This window comes from Hakea prostrata, chromosome 3 (genome assembly GCF_041222555.1).
Source record: "Hakea prostrata isolate BN-2017 chromosome 3, UWA_Hpros_2, whole genome shotgun sequence".
NCBI classification, from domain to species: domain Eukaryota; kingdom Viridiplantae; phylum Streptophyta; class Magnoliopsida; order Proteales; family Proteaceae; genus Hakea; species Hakea prostrata.
The window spans coordinates 2,653,790-2,669,807 of NC_142602.1; the positions used below are offsets into that span (position 1 = coordinate 2,653,790).

Sequence of the window (16,018 nt, forward strand, 5' to 3'; positions counted from 1 at the left end):
AAACTATATATATTCTTTATCACCACTTCTCTTAAGGTTATTTTAAGAGTTTGTTTGGTTACATGAATCGAGAGATTTCAAATCTTTAGATTCATTAATAAGAGATTTATACTCGTTTGGTTGTGAAAATCTCTGGATTCATCTTTTTACTCTAAAAACGTAAATCTATAGTTTTATGGTTGTAATCCATAAATTTAACATTTACTAAAAAAATGATAAACATTTGCACATTTACAAAAATCACAAATGATTCAACATATTTCATTCCATAGATTGAGTTAACCAAATAGTTAACTTTATGAATTATGATTCAAAAAATTTGAAATCTTCAGACTCATGTAATCAAATAGACCATAAGATCTACCCTAATTATATATATACTTTTCAACCAAAAAAATAAATATCCATGGTTTTGAGCCGATTTCGGAATAATATTAGAACGATTCTGGAATAATTCTGTGACTGAACGATTCTGATTATAAGACCTTTTATATATGGGTCAGTAGCAACTTTTCAACGTAAGCTAAAAGCTTTTACCCTAAAAAAAACTATACATGTTGATTTCAATTAAACTTTTTTTTTTGGGTATAATTTTCAATTAAACTTTGTATATACAATAAAATATTGGTAGATTCTCGTTCTTTTATCTTTTTTGCCTTTTTTTTTTTTCTTTGTTTTCTTTTCAGATGTATGTTTAAATCTACAAGTTCAACTTCGAAGTCTTAAGTTGAGTTTTTTCACGAACAGTGAGAGAGGAAGAACAGTCGGGCTTTCTCCATCTACTTGCCCGCTACTTCTCTCACGTTTTCTTCTCTATCAGAGTTTTATTTCTTTTTTCTTCATTTTTTTCCAGATTATCTCTTAAAGAAGAATGATTTATTTGACAATCTGAATATAAAATAATCCTTCTAGAAGTAGTTCGGTATCCTGTGTAGAGTTTTCCTATTTAAGTTCTAGAGTTAGCTGCCCAGAAGCTGGACATTGGGAGCTGAATCCTTCAATTCGGAGTTCCTGCGTTCTCAAGATGATGGCGCTATCGAGGCCTGTGCTAATACTCTTCTTCGTGACTTATATTGTGAGCTTCGATGCTGTAGTAGTAGCTCACCCTAATGGAGGAGAAGCCGGAGTTCACCCACTTTCCAAAATCGATATCCTCAAGACCACCGTCCACCTTCACGATTCCGCATCTGTTGAGGCAAATCCGGTCCTTCTTGGCTTGAAGGTATGTAAGCTACTTGGAATCGTCTCATTCTAATGTTTTATTGTTCCTATCATTTTTATTTTTTTTTTTGTTACTAGCTTTAGCTATGTAGTGGTCGTAATCCGTAGATGTGGTTTTTAATTGTGATAGATTCAGAGACCTGATGTTCTTGATGCTTGCTTATAGAGGCTACTCGTGTAATGATCAAAATGGTTTACCATCTGCAGGGAGAAGACACTCAGTGGGTGACTGTGGAAATTAACTATCCCAACCCTTCTATGGACGATTGGGTTGGAGTTTTTTCTCCAGCAAATTTCAAGTAATGCGCTGTATCTGACCATTTTTAACTTTCTTCACTAACAATTCTGTTATAATCTATATATGATTTTAAGGGTCTTCCTAGGCGCTCTTTTGGATTTTACCAATCTTTCCCCATATTGAGGTTTAAGGAAGATTTTAAGAAAAGCCTCAACATTAGGAAGTTAAAGTTTCACCTACTTTTGAACTGAGTGGTTGACTTTTTATTCTGTTGGAATTTGATTTTATAACGATTTCTTTTGGATTCGAAAAGGGGATACTTGTTTATTTATGAATAATTTCTCAAGTACCACTGAATAATACCTGGTATAACAGCCAATACCAGACTCTATAGCAATAAAAACTTGTGCAAGTCGCCTTGCAATAAGACCCCATAAAAGCACTTGGATGCTGAGGCGCCCCCTAAGTGATGCTTTATAAGTATGATTTTTGTTCACTACTCTATTCATCTAAAGTTTCAGACATCATCTTCACTGCTAGGACTCATTGTTGGTGCCAGTTGTTCGCTTTTCTTCTATTGTTCCAACAATAAGAGGAGCCATTATGTTCTTGCAGTTCTTCAACCTGTTCACCAGGAGCCACCGACCAGAAAGATCAGACTCCATACATATGCTCTGCACCAATAAAGGTATTTAGTCTAATGTCACTTGCAAGACTGAAATTAGAAAGTAGTTATACATCTCTGTGATATTTGTCCCAATGTGATGGTTTCGTGGTTGTACATTGTCAGTACAAGTATGCAAATTCCTCCAGCAATGATTATACAAAGACAGGAAAGACTTCTTTGAGCTTTCAATTGATCAATCAGCGAGCAGATTTCTCCTTTGCATTATTTTCTGGTGGACTGTCAAATGTATGAGCCAAACTTTGTTTCCTTTGCTTAATGTTTAGCCTTGGAATTTAGACATTGAAGACTCTATATAAGGTTCTTGTGTACAACCACTGTATTTCTGCTATAAGTGACATATTAAAGAGTATAGATGCCCTACAAGCATGGACTAACTTATACTTCATGCTTGCAGCCAAAACTTGTTGCTGTTTCAAACATCATATCCTTTTTAAATCCAAAGGCTCCTGTTTATCCACGTCTTGCTCTAGGGAAATCTTGGAATGAAGTAAGTCTCTTTCATTTTGTGGCATCAAAATTTGTTTTCTGGTCAAATTGAACACTGGGAATCTTTCTCAAGCTCTTTGGTGTTTCTTTCTCTATCTCTTTCCATTTAGCAATTACCATTACCAATCTTTCTCTGTTTCTGGTTTAATCATGAAAATGTTCTTTGAATCATTAATATTATTTTTGGTGCGCCTCATTCATCAATCATCATTGTTTAACATGTTGTTATTGGCAACCAAATCTAATTTTAGTCTCTTAAGCTCCAGTCTTTATTATATATAAAGACATGCTATGTGGGATTAATCTTCTTTCTTCTTATGGGAATGGGTTTCCTGTTTTATGTAATGCTTGGATAATATGGACAGTTTTTCAGTGGATGATTTACTCTTGTATGGTTTCTTTTTTCACTCAGGAAGTTTGATCAGTTTTTACTGCAGCTTCTCGGATGACCTTTGAAGTTTCTTTTGGAACTCGAATGCCAGTTTATTTTCTGACAGTCCTGATTAATAAACTTAAGTTGTGTCTTTTGATTGTATCTTCTGTTTCTTGGCACATTAACTGGATAGCTGGCAGTCATGGTTAGAAAACCCAGTCATTGCAGCATTTGCATTGGATTTTTGTTTTCAAACATTTGCTGGACATTCTTAGACATTCACTGATTATTTTACTTTCTTTCTTTTTCAAAGATGACAGTAACATGGACAAGTGGCTATAATATAAATGAGGCTGTTCCTTTCGTTGAGTGGGGCCTGAAAGGAGAATCTCAATTAAGGTCACCAGCTGGAACATTGACATTTCAACAAAATAGCATGTGTGGTATGTGATTGATTGTTCCCTTCCATCATCAGGCTCCCCCTCATTTGGCCGTTTGGTTGTTGATTATCTTTCTTGATGAAGTTAAAATATATGATCAGAATTCTAGTTTGATGATATCTGAGGCATGAATAAAATTTTGAGTTTCCATTCTTTCATCTTTAAACAATTTAGATACTTAATTAAAAAAAAATAAATTGACTTGACTATTTACATACTTAAAAGTAATTTCCTTTTTATTATAAAATATATTAGAAGGGAAGAGATCCAATAACTCCGAGGCCAAATCAAAACTGCTAAAGCCTAGAAATATACATGCTTTGAGATGTGAAATGTTTGCATTACATTTTCTAATCAATGTATGCAAAAAGAGAAGGTTAAGTTGGTTCAGGCTAGTCCCAGTATAGGCTTACCATGCTTTAGGATGACTGCATGCCTTGAGCTCTGAGTGTTTCAGCATGGAAAGTAGCTTTATCTTGCTCCCGTTGGAAACTCATATTGGAAGGGTGGAGATACTGGTTCAATCATCAGACAGACTCTGATTGTCCTCTCTTGTTACCAATTCCTTGGCATGGTTCATTTGTAAAATCTGTTCTACTAAAGGAAAAGTCCAATCCCCCAAACCAAAATTGTAGAAGCCAATACATGTCCAGTAAGATGTGATATGATTGCATCACGTTTCATAAGCAGTGCATGCCAAAAGAGAGAGAGGTCTCTGTCTTGGCGATTACCGATGTAGGTACAACATGCTTAAGGATGAAAACGTGCCATGAGCTTTTCCACTGCCACTCATGGAAGGGAGATTTAGCTTCCTCCATTGGAAACTCTTTAAGTCGGAGGGGTGAGTGGATCCCATCCAATCATCAGATCGGCTGTGACTGTCCTCTGCTGTTAACAATTCCTATTCTGCATGGTTCCTCTTCCCCCCCATCCTGCTAAAGGAAAAATCGAATGTCATCTGCATCTTTAAATACGGAATCTACTCAATTGTTCTTGATTCTTATGATCACCAATTAGTCAATGACAGCAGAATGTCATCTGAGAGCTCAAATAGAGTTGGGTCTCTTAGGTTGGAACTAGTTATCTTCTTTCTCTACTTTGGATTAAAACAATTGGAGTAAAATAAACTATTTAGCAACTGCATTGAGCTGAAAAAAATAAGAGCTGCTTCCTTTATGTCATGCTATGGAAAAGCTAGGAATCAACTTATGCAATAGAGTTGATTTACTAATGATTTGAGCAACAGTGTCGCATCAGATTGCGAAGCTAGTATGTCCTTTGGCCTTTCAAAAGTTCAGTGTGAAGAATCTCCAAAATATTTCACTTGTTCAACATCTTGAAGATAATGAAGTCATTTCTGGAGTCCACTTCCTCTGTAATCTGCTCGAAGAATGCAGCTTTACATTGATGGCATAACTCCCATAACATGTAACACTTTGCCCAGAAAGTTCTAAGGTTCTCCCTTGCACAAACTTTGGATCCAGGAACTACTTCTTACTGCCATTATCATACTTTGTAGGAATCTGGTGGTGCTAGACAGATCTAGTAGGTTGACAGGGATTGTTTGTGTTATACAATTAGTTTATACTGTGTATGTTTATCTTAAAAACCATTTGTTTCCATGTTGATCTCAAGTGATTATATAGCTTGAGAGTGCTATAACAAAGAAGAATACAAGCTCTCTTCACGATATTTTCTTTGTGGTTTATTACTGAACTAATGTATGTTGCAGAATTCCCTCACAGGATTTATGAACTCCTGGGACTCTGGCATGATTAAGTTCTTTTTCTGCTGTTTTGCAGGTTCACCTGCACGAACTGTCGGATGGCGTGATCCTGGTTTCATACACACAAGTTTCTTGAAAGATTTATGGCCAAACACAGTGTATGTATCTTAATAATGCATACTTTTTTATACATTGAAAATCAGCAATACTGTTGTTCCTAAGAAAGTGAGGATGATTCATTCAGGTACAATTACAAACTTGGTCATCGGTTATCCAATGGCTCATATGTTTGGAGCAAGCTTTACTCTTTCAAGTCATCTCCTTATCCTGGCCAGGATTCGTTACAGCGTGTAATCATCTTTGGTGACATGGGAAAGGTAGTACCAAGAGGACCATAGAAAATAAGAGTTAATTTTTGCAAAAGAAGAATTAATATGCAGAGTGTTGTGTAAGTAATGACCCACCCATTCCTTTAAAACTCAAAAAGGAAAGTTATATAGGACCATTCTACTACCAGCAATGGTTTTTAGTGCAGATTGTTGGACAGAAAAGAATCATCATATGGATAAATCAGTGTAACCAGAAATGAGGATGGAAAAGTGGCAAAACTAGGAAGGATAAGTTGAGGACTAATTATATTAGAGAAGCTATGTAAGTATCCCTGATCAATTATAAGCTATGAGAAAGTCGTTTGAGGTGGCATGGCCATGTTCAACAGAGGCATTTATATTGCCCCTGTATGAGGAGAAATTTAATCTGGTTGAAGGAACTAAAAGAGCTAGGCCAGACCTAAGATAACCTCAGGAAAAGTGATGAGAAAAGATATGCATGCCTTGGGCCTTGTATCCAATATTGCCTCAAATAGGTCAGATTGGAAGGTATGGATCCATGTAACCAATACACGTAGTTGGGAATTTTGGATAAGGCTTGTGTTGTTAAAAAATGAAGTGCATTTCTTACAGCACAGGAATTTTGGTGCTGACAGATACTATTTCACGTTGCACATGGTAAGGGGTTGTGAACCTCCAGTCTCAAGGGGTGTGTTCCACTAGTGCCCTAGGAGAATCTATCCTTCTGGGCACTTAAGAGACAGCATGACAAAATCCAGTAAAGAACTAATGGCATGGGTAGGTTGAAAATGCTGATTGGTTATATTGTGGCTTTTATCCAACTATAGGGCCAATAAAATGGTGGAATCGCCTGTTCAGACAGGTGACCAGTAGTATCCTGTGGTTCCTGTCTATGGACTCACTGTGTTTGTTTGTCTAACAAAAAAACTAAAATAATAACAGGCAGAAACAGGACAGCTTTTTGAGTCTCCTGATTCTCAGTTCTCTTTATGTGATCCCATTTGCTTTGGCCTTTTTTTCTGGAAAATTCAGCATAAGCTGCAGAGGAGTCCAGCTTTGTGACTTCTCTAGCTCTCATGGTCTCCTCTTTGGCCAGAAATGAGCACATCCATCCAGTATCCTTTATATATTCAATGTTTTCTGTCATGTGCATAAAAATTTATAATACTTCAGAGATGTTTGCTTGCTCCTAAAATGCGGATAAACATGTAAGTTACAATGGGGGGGGGGGTATTGACCTATTTTTTTCCTTCTTTCTGCACTGTTTGTTGTATCAACTAATTTCCTATCCTTTATGAGTTGAGTTTTTGCAACTGTAGCTTGGTTCCTATGAGGGACTGACACTCACAGCTCCCTCATTTTATAGGCTGAGCGTGATGGTTCTAATGAGTATAGCAACTACCAGCCAGGCTCTCTTAATACCACTGACCAACTCATCAGGGACTTGAATAATTACGACATAGTCTTCCACATTGGAGACATATCATATGCAAATGGATACATCTCACAGTGGGATCAGTTCACAGCACAGGTTGAATCCATTACATCAACTGTGCCGTACATGATTGGAAGGTCTGCTATGCTAAATCATGTTTTTCCACATTTGAGTAGGGTCATTTAGAGCTTGATGGATTAATATTGTTGCCTCTGGTAACAATTGTTAATTTACTATGCTGCAGTGGCAATCACGAACGTGACTGGCCTGGAACTGGTTCCTTCTATGACACTACAGATTCTGGTGGGGAATGTGGTGTGTTGGCGGAGACCATGTTTTATGTTCCTGCTGAGAACAGGGCAAAGTTCTGGTAATGGCAATTTTCTTCTCAAGTGATTCTAAGCCTTTTTTTAGAAAAAATACTACTGAATATGGGTTGCTGCAAATTTAGGAATATTAGTTGTCCTTTAAATGCATTTACTATGTTGTAAAGCTAATCATAATCATCTGGAATGTCCTATTTTCCAACTTGGAACACACTAGTTTGACATCTTTTACATGAGTTTATTGAATAATACATTAATGATTGATATTTGCTTTTTTTAGGTATTCAGTGGACTATGGTATGTTTCACTTCTGTATTGCTGACACTGAACATGATTGGAGGGAGGGTTCTGAACAGTACAAGTTCATCGATAGTTGCCTTGCATCAGTAGATAGGAAGAAGCAGCCTTGGCTAATTTTTGCTGCTCATCGTGTGCTTGGTTATTCATCTGACTACTGGTATGGAGTGGAAGGCTCCTTCGAAGAGCCCATGGGAAGAGAGAGCCTTCAAAAGCTTTGGCAGAAGTACAAGGTTGATATTGCATTTTATGGTCATGTCCATAACTATGAAAGGACATGCCCCATTTACCAGGTATTGATTGATTACAGATATAACATGCATATGTTTAACAACTGACATATTCTGGATATAGTTACACTTTCGCTGTTGAGCACTCTACCCATGAAATGCATCTACCTTGTTACCAAATTAGGCCTAGAGTATGATATGCTTGAAATGGATGTCTTTGTCGTGGTTGACTGTTCACCAACAAGAATGTTGAATTTGTGACCACAGCTCCTTGTGGTCTCACTCTGTTGTATCACCTTCATTGTATATTAATGATATGGTTGTCTTTTTGGACCTTCCACTATATTTATGTTTGTGTTTTTCTTTTTGTGCAGAACCAATGCGTGAACGACGAAAAATCTCATTACTCTGGAACTGTAAATGGCACCATTCATGTGGTGGTTGGTGGGGGAGGCAGCCATCTATCAACATTTGGTCAAGTAAAGACCCAGTGGAGTCTCTACCAAGACTTTGACTTTGGATTTGTCAAACTGACTGCATTCAACCATTCTTCACTACTCTTTGAATACAAAAAAAGCAGAGATGGAAATGTTTATGATTCTTTCACCATCTCAAGGGATTACAGGGATGTCTTGGCCTGTGTTCATGATAGTTGTGAACCTACAACCTTGGCCACTTGAATTGGCTCTTCAATCTTTCAGAGTTTGCTGAAATTCAGCAAATGTGAATTATCTTTGTTCTTGTCATGTAACATTGAAGCCATATGTGCAATCCCTAATAAATAAGTTCCTATTCCTCGTCCTAATTGCAAGTAACAGTTGCATTTTTTATTCTTCTGATGATATAGTAAGTTAGTAATTCTTGCTTTAATATCAATGAGGCATTGAGGCCATGTTGCTCTATGAACATATTATTCAACAAATCCTGTGCTTCGCTCATCAAAGCTCACAATGGGCTCAACCCTCGAGTTATCTCTTAATATTATTGCCAACCCCTGAGTTAGTCAATTTATCAGATAGACCCCCCTCTTACCAACACTATTAGTCTTAGTTTTTAGCTATTTATTATTTCCAGCATTACACCCATGTCCTAATTATAAAAACACTTTTTATTTACCAAAAAAAAAAAAAAAAAAACACTTTTCATGATGTATATTTCCTAAATTTTTGTGAGGGTTTATGATTTTTTTTTTTTTTTTTGGTAAATGTGAGGGTTTATGGTTAAGAGAGGAAGAAGTTGTGGACAGAGAGGAGACGAAAAATGAGTCAAACAGTTTATGCTTGTCTTTTTGAAATATTTAACTTGTTTATATCATTGGTAATTGTGATTTTCTAAGGGCAATGAGGGTCTTCTATAAGGGGGTTTAATTGCATAAATTAAATAATTTAGCGAATGACATTAATTTTAAGAGGTAATCATGTGATTGCATTGAAAATTTCCTTTCTTTTTCCTTTCGTAAGATGCATATATTTTAAAAATACATAGATTCCCCCTTTCGTAGCATAGAGTTGCTAGCACTAAATTTATTATCAAAATATAAGTTCGAAAATGCATACCAAAAACAAAGGTTCAAAAAATGAGGGACGAATTTGTAATTTTAAAAATAGTAAGGTGTCTACTTGGAAATAAAACCCAAGAAATAGCAAAGGGATTCTTTCGACGACAAATCGGTGAGTATTTCACGAATAAAGGGGGGAAAACAGAAAAAGAAAAACAAAAAGTGAACGTTTTAAGCGCAGAATCCAGGCGGGAGAACTGAAGAAGAGAAGAAGCGCGAACGACGTAAAGGGCATTAAAAGTTAGGTTTCTCCGTTTTCATTTTTAGATTTAGAAAGTTCATGTTCTTTTCCTATTCCACTTCAGTTTTGAACACCTCGGTTTGGGGGAAAACTAGGGAAAAGGAGGAATCGATGTAGAAAACTACTTTATTAGGGCATCAATCAGTACCAAACAGCGTTATCGCAGCACGATCGTTCCTGCAAAATGGAGCATTCACTTTGGAGCCATTTGCCTCTCCTGGTGAGGTCCAACTCTAAAGAATCAGTCGAGTATATTCTCCAAGCCCTGTGGAGGACTCGGAAAACTGGTCTGGATGTTGCCGACCGTGATATCATCAGAGAAATGCTTCAACTCGAGAATGACACCGATCTCGATCCCGTAATCGCCTAAACTCGTTCGTTTCGTGTGTTAGCTATCTGGTCCACTGTTTTGACTCGAAAGAAAGTTTAATTTCTGAGTGCTTCTACATGAATCGTTTAGATAAAAATTGTTTTTGTTTTATTTATTATAGGAACTCTTTTTATCTAATTTTGTGTTTAGATGTTAGAGAGATATGAGCTGCAGAGATAATTCACTCATAATTGCTTGGTTGGATGTCATAAGCTGTTATTTAATGCCTATAGCATCTAATTTGCTTTATATATATTGTATTTTATTTTGTATTCGTTTCTTTGTGATTCCCAACATATTTTCTGTATACTGCTGAGAAGAGGCGTGCTCTGCTTTTCCTTTTATTTTTGGTGACTGATAAGATATTAAGATGTGTCGTTAGAAGTGGAAACATGTAGAATTGTTGATGTAAATAAAAAACATCAGGTTCTTTTTGGTCACCTACAGAATTTTGAAGTGCTTACATGAAGATGGATAGCCATTGTAGTTGTACCATTTGATTTTGGTCTGGTTCTCTTTGTTGAGTTTGGAGTCGATTTGACAAACCACTAGGCCTTTGATTCAATTTGTCGGTTGAGTTCATTACTAGTGTCTAAGTGATGCTTGCTTGCAATATTATCAGGGAGCACTTGAGACATCATATATGTGTAGAGGATTATCTTCACCTATTCATTTATTAATAGCTTTTGTGTTAGAATTACTGTAAACTCCAAGTGGTGATGACTTCATCTGTTCAGTCTTGCTGATTGCTTTGGCACTTATTGCAGCTTCTGGTATGCCTCCGTATGCTGATCCGTAGGTGCGTTTATGAGAATATTAGCAAGGATGAGATTCAAAAGCTATTTCCTGATGAGGTTTTGCCTGAACTACAAAGACTACTGGTCCTCTTGCTACAAAAGTTCCAAAGGGAGTGGAGGGCTGATGCTCTTAATGATCAGGTTGAGTAAATAGAATGTTAGAAAGTCATATAATCTAATCTATTTTTTGAAGAATTCACCGGGTAGGGGTGCCCATTTATGAAACTTTAGGCATTAGTTTATACCTGATGGATTTTCCTGGCCTAGCATTTAAGTGATCTGCCTCATCTAGATGACTCCTAGTGATTTGGTCCCAATGCTGTTTTGTGTGACATGGACTCTATAATTCAATGGATGCTTTTATCGTTTAATTGACAACTTTAACTATAGGTTTTGATCGAAAAATAAACTGAGCATATTATTCACCGACCGATTGGTGTCATGGATAGCAGATACTATTCTGAAATGATCCTCAGAGTGGCATCGTTAATGTAATAGGAAAGAGCTTGCTCAACCTTGCCTTTCAGTTATGTCATTTTAATTACATTATTCAGAAGACCGAGCTATTCTAACTTCTCTGAATATCTTATCCAGGTTACCTTGCCTCGGTTAAAGGCAATGACATGGAATATGGCTAATCAAAATGCTGAATCGACAGATCCAGTGGCTGTTATTAGTTTAAAGGTATTCAAGTACATTCATGTTTTACTACTTAATGGAGGCATATGTATAAGGTCCCCACACTTTTTATCTTCTATGATGGTGGCTTGAAAATCAAAATGACCTTGTATGAGAAGGTTGTTGGCATTTCAGTTAGAACTTCTGTGATCCATTCTGCTCAACCTTTTGCAGCTTCAAGATGACACACATTCTTTATCAGGAGAATCAGATGTCAAGTTTCAGTTAGCAAAAGATGCTCTGGATACAATGCTGAAGTCTATGTACTATATAAGAGACCAGTTGTCAGACATGGTAAGGGTAGTTTTTGCTTCTTGGGATAGAACACTTGTCAATATGTTATACCTGACCTACTGTTGTTAATATCATCAACCAATTTGAATGATCTTTGCCAGGGGGATGGTTCAAATGGACATTGTCAGCCCCAGGAAATGAATATGACATAATTCATCCAGATTTTTCAACTTGGAAAGGTAGTTTGCCTATTCACTAATTTGGTGTAAGGATCACAAAGTCTATTTTTGATGTCTTGCAAATTCAGTAAAGTTGCTGATAATTAGGCATATGCTGTAATTCTTCTAAAGTATTTCACTCATTTTCTAATTATACCTGATAGATGTACCTGTTGTGTTGTTTATGCCATATACCTCCACCAGCTGTCATGTAATAGATGGCCTTTCCCATTTTCTTACTTCCCATATTGCTTTCATTTCTGTTCTATTGAGCTGAATTTAGTCAGGTTGATTTGGTTGTCATTTAATTTATTTTTTTAAGACTTAAATAAGTTTTGATGTTTTCTGTTTGAGATTTACTAATCGTTATTAATAATTAATGATATTATAATTAGATGCCTAATGTGGATATTATAACTGAAAGAACTGGAACTAGCAAACTTTTAATATGTATAAAATGGAAATAGTTCTTGCTGAGGAATATTCTGTAAGGACTGAAGAAATTATTAGGGTACAAAGGGGAAATTTTAGTTGGAAGGTAGCTAAACTTAACACGGAAACAGATTTAGGTGTCTTTACCCAATAATTTGAATAAGCCCAGGGCATATTAATGTTAACCTTTGTAGGAATATTATTTGCGTACCTTGAGACCTGGAGCCCTCGAGTATTAGGGTCTTTCTGATCAATTGGTGTATCAGACCTATTCCTATTGTTGCAGAAGGCAATTCAACTTTCAAATGTAGTGCTTGGCAAGTTTTTTGCCTAATGCTCAGTTGCTGAGTACTTGGTCATGGGTTCAAAGTGCTGGAAGTAGCTTCTCTAGAAACAGTTTAAGGTTATTACATCTAGTCTTCTCCGGATCTTGCCAAACATAGGAGCCTATTACACTAGGTATAACCTGAGTAAAGTCGGCTTTGATTTTTTTATGGATACTTTCAAGTTAACATCTCTTACTTAAACTCTCAATCTTTGGACAGCAAGATCATTGTGTGACAAAAGGAGCATGTGGCTCCAGTGAGGGCCGTTGTCTGACAAGTTATTGGTTGACTCCTTGGACGATGTTCAATGTAGCTGAAACCCCTTGGACAATGGTGTTCTGCTTGAACTCCCTGGTCAATTAACAACCTCCCAAGGACCAAGTGGTTAATAATTGGACTGTTAAAAGAATAGCTATTCCCCAGGCCCAGCAGTAGGCAATTTTAATGTTCCAATAACCAACCAGACTTCCTGCGGTTCAAAATTTATGCGTATTTGAAGTGGATTTCAGAACCTTAAGGTTGGCTTAGTTAGTAAAAACTAGTATCTCATAACACGTCTAGAGTTTAAATTTCCTTAGGGCCAACGCTCCTTCTTTATATATACAAGCTACAGATCCCCCCAAAAAAAAAATAATAATAAAGGGTTTCAGAGCCTGAACATAGCTCAAGGGCATGTGAAAATACAAAAAAATAGACTAGATGCTTGCAAAATTCATAAAAAGTGTTGTCAATGGGTTCGGATTTTACTTTTGCCTGAACTGCACCGAATTGATTCAAAAAAATTTAGATATTTAAGCTAGTACATTAGTAATTTGCATTGCTTTGGTGACTGGTCCTTCTTATCTCTGCCTTCGGAACAATTTTAGTTATCACCATCAACAAAGCTCCAACCTGGGGTCTTTTTTAAACCCCCATCTTTCATCACTTTTCTCAGCTTCAGAACATCTTCCCACCTTCCTGCCTCTGCATACATATTGGACAAAATAACATAAACCCCATGATTGTTAGGTTCCAGATCAAGAATCTGCTTCACCACCCTCTCAGCAATCTCAATGTTCCTATGGTTCTTGCAGGCCCCTAAAAGTGCACCCAAAACCACTACATCAGGTTTCCACAACATCCCTTTTATTAACTCCTCAGCTTCAAGTAATCTCCCACCTCGTCCAAGAAGATCAACCATGCAACCATAATGTTCGATCTTAGGTTCAATCCCATATTCTCTCTTCATGGAGTGAAAAATATCGTAACCGATATCAATCAGTCCAGCATGGCAACAAGCAGATAAAACTCCCACAAAAGTGATGTTATTTGGAGCAACTTTTTCTTTCTTAAACTCCAAGAAGAGCTCTAGGGCCCTCTGGGCATGCCCATGAACAGCTAACCCACATATCATGGCATTCCAAGTAGCCGTGTTTTTCTCAGGCATATCATCAAACAATCTTTGGGCTACCAGAATCGCTCCATTTTTGGCGTACATATGTACCAATGCTGTACCAAGGATCACTCCCATCTCCATGCCTTTGGCTTTTACAAATCTGTGAATCTGTTCTCCCAAGTCCAGACGGCCCGATCTGGCACAGGCAGACAATACTGAAGCCAGAGTTGCATCATTCGGTTCAGTCCCTTCTGAGATCATTCGATCAAACAGAATCAACGCCTCGTTTGAGCAAAAATTCTGCGCATACCCACTAACCATCGTTGTCCAAACTACCAAATTTTTCTCAGGAGCTTCTTCAAATAGTTGCCGGGCGTCATCAATATGAGATGATACAGCGTAGCATCTCATCAAGCCATTGACGACATACACATCTAAATCCAATCCAAATCTAGTAACCTGGGCATGGATTTGTTTACCTGACAACAGTGAGTTGCAGTTAGTACAAGCCTTGAGGACAAACGGGAAGGTGTGCTTACCAGGAACAATTTCCAGTTTTCTCATCCTGGCGTAAAGCAAAATAGCTTGGGAAGGATTGGGACTATCAGCTAAGGCCCTGATGAGGGTGTTCCACATAAAAGAATTGGGTTCACTGGTGCTGTGAAAGAGCTTTAGAGCGTATTGGAGATCGCCCGAAGGAGAGAGAGCACAGAAGGAGATGATTCGACTAGCGGCATAGTTATCGTGGATACGAGCAAAGACGATCATCTGAGCATGAACCTGTTTGAGTTGATCCATGGATGTACATTTGTCTGCAAGCAAGGAGAGCTGCTGCGGTTGTTTTGTTGGTTTGGGTGGGGAAAGCGCAGGTTGAGCGCTAGGAATGGGACGGGAGGGAGTGGAAGTAGCAGAGAGAGCGCTTCAAGTTGAACAAGAATGACTTTCGTAGGAACATCTAGAATTGTGGATTGCTGGACTAGATCTTTGAGATAAGCCATGAAAGAATAGAACTTTAAGCATCCGCCGTCCAAGAATAATTTCAGTCCAAGCTCCAACGGGGTTTTTTCTTGATTATCTTCTCTTAGCTGTTTGGGCTCTTTCCCTATTTATCCAATTCTGGAAAACCTAATCGATTGATTGTGTCCAATGAGCAGAGACCATTCCCATATCCCAGGGACCCGTTCAATAAAAACTCGGACTTCAGTTCGGCTGGTCATGCCTGATTCTGAATCCGGATATTTTGGAGTGACTAACTGGGTTTAGGGTTTATGTCTTTACGAGGATTTGATCTTTATATTTTTTATTGGAGGTTTATTGAAAAACTATCAAGTCACCACTATGGTTCCCCCTTGGGGGGGTGAAAATCTTGAAGATTCCCTATTTTAAGGGTCCTTGGATCCAATCAGCAGCGTAGTCACGTCACCTGACTATTCTAAATTATAATTGATGTACCGTTATATTTTGAACCAATATATTTTTAAGTGAGTTGAGAAATGATTATTAATGTCTTAGATCAGCTTCTAAAATATTCATCAATTGGAGTTCTGCCCCATGGTGGGGTGAAAATCTGGCCCTATTTTAGGATTTAAATCGCCCTACATTCTAAATTATAGTTGTCCCGGATATATGTTGACAAAGATATTTTGTGGTTGAGAAATGATCATTATGCCCCGATAGTAAAATGACACAATTACCCCATTTAAAATCTCACGGAGCCAACCCTTAGGTAGGGTGTCAATAGCATATCGAACCCATTTAATCGTACCGAACTCGCACCGTTCAAAATTCGGTAAGGTATGTAGCGAAACAAACTCGGTAAGGTATGTAGCGAAACAAACTTTATGTACTTTGAAACCATACCAAATTGGTACCATACCAAATTAAGATATATAATTATAATTTTATAATTGAAACACTTTACCTTTACTCTATCCCTAATTCTCTGTTTTTGTTTTTTGTTTTGTCATTCACTCCCCTTC

General features: G+C 37.4%; 2 protein-coding genes and 1 pseudogene across 2 annotated transcripts; 2 read left to right on the forward strand and 1 right to left on the reverse strand.

Annotated features, from left to right (window-relative positions):
• Positions 1 to 728: 728 nt before the first annotated feature.
• On the forward strand, positions 729 to 8,615 carry LOC149019995 (putative inactive purple acid phosphatase 27). The gene is made up of 12 exons (XM_089147992.1): positions 729 to 1,222; positions 1,429 to 1,520; positions 2,075 to 2,147; positions 2,250 to 2,372; positions 2,542 to 2,634; positions 3,320 to 3,449; positions 5,249 to 5,330; positions 5,417 to 5,549; positions 6,889 to 7,094; positions 7,202 to 7,327; positions 7,564 to 7,873; positions 8,185 to 8,615. The coding sequence occupies exons 1-12, from the start codon at positions 1,025 to 1,027 to the stop codon at positions 8,488 to 8,490; spliced, it is 1,872 nt and encodes a 623-aa protein (XP_089004118.1). The 5' UTR covers positions 729 to 1,024; the 3' UTR covers positions 8,491 to 8,615.
• An 871-nt stretch (positions 8,616 to 9,486) lies between these two features.
• LOC149019996 (uncharacterized) lies at positions 9,487 to 13,257 on the forward strand. The gene is made up of 5 exons (XM_089147993.1): positions 9,487 to 9,967; positions 10,747 to 10,917; positions 11,371 to 11,460; positions 11,629 to 11,748; positions 11,850 to 13,257. The coding sequence occupies exons 1-5, from the start codon at positions 9,794 to 9,796 to the stop codon at positions 11,898 to 11,900; spliced, it is 606 nt and encodes a 201-aa protein (XP_089004119.1). The 5' UTR covers positions 9,487 to 9,793; the 3' UTR covers positions 11,901 to 13,257.
• A 28-nt stretch (positions 13,258 to 13,285) lies between these two features.
• LOC149019997 (pentatricopeptide repeat-containing protein At5g56310 pseudogene) lies at positions 13,286 to 15,283 on the reverse strand (annotated as a pseudogene).
• Positions 15,284 to 16,018: the final 735 nt, after the last annotated feature.

Coding starts and splice junctions, on each gene's coding strand:
- LOC149019995 (XM_089147992.1), top strand. CDS start 1,025: ATGATGGCGCTATCGAGGCCTGTGCTAATACTCTTCTTCGTGACTTAT. Junction 1,521..2,074: donor TTTTCTCCAGCAAATTTCAA/GTAATGCGCTGT, acceptor ATGTTCTTGCAG/TTCTTCAACCTGTTCACCAG. Junction 2,635..3,319: donor TAGGGAAATCTTGGAATGAA/GTAAGTCTCTTT, acceptor TCTTTTTCAAAG/ATGACAGTAACATGGACAAG.
- LOC149019996 (XM_089147993.1), top strand. CDS start 9,794: ATGGAGCATTCACTTTGGAGCCATTTGCCTCTCCTGGTGAGGTCCAAC. Junction 9,968..10,746: donor ATGACACCGATCTCGATCCC/GTAATCGCCTAA, acceptor CACTTATTGCAG/CTTCTGGTATGCCTCCGTAT. Junction 10,918..11,370: donor CTGATGCTCTTAATGATCAG/GTTGAGTAAATA, acceptor TATCTTATCCAG/GTTACCTTGCCTCGGTTAAA.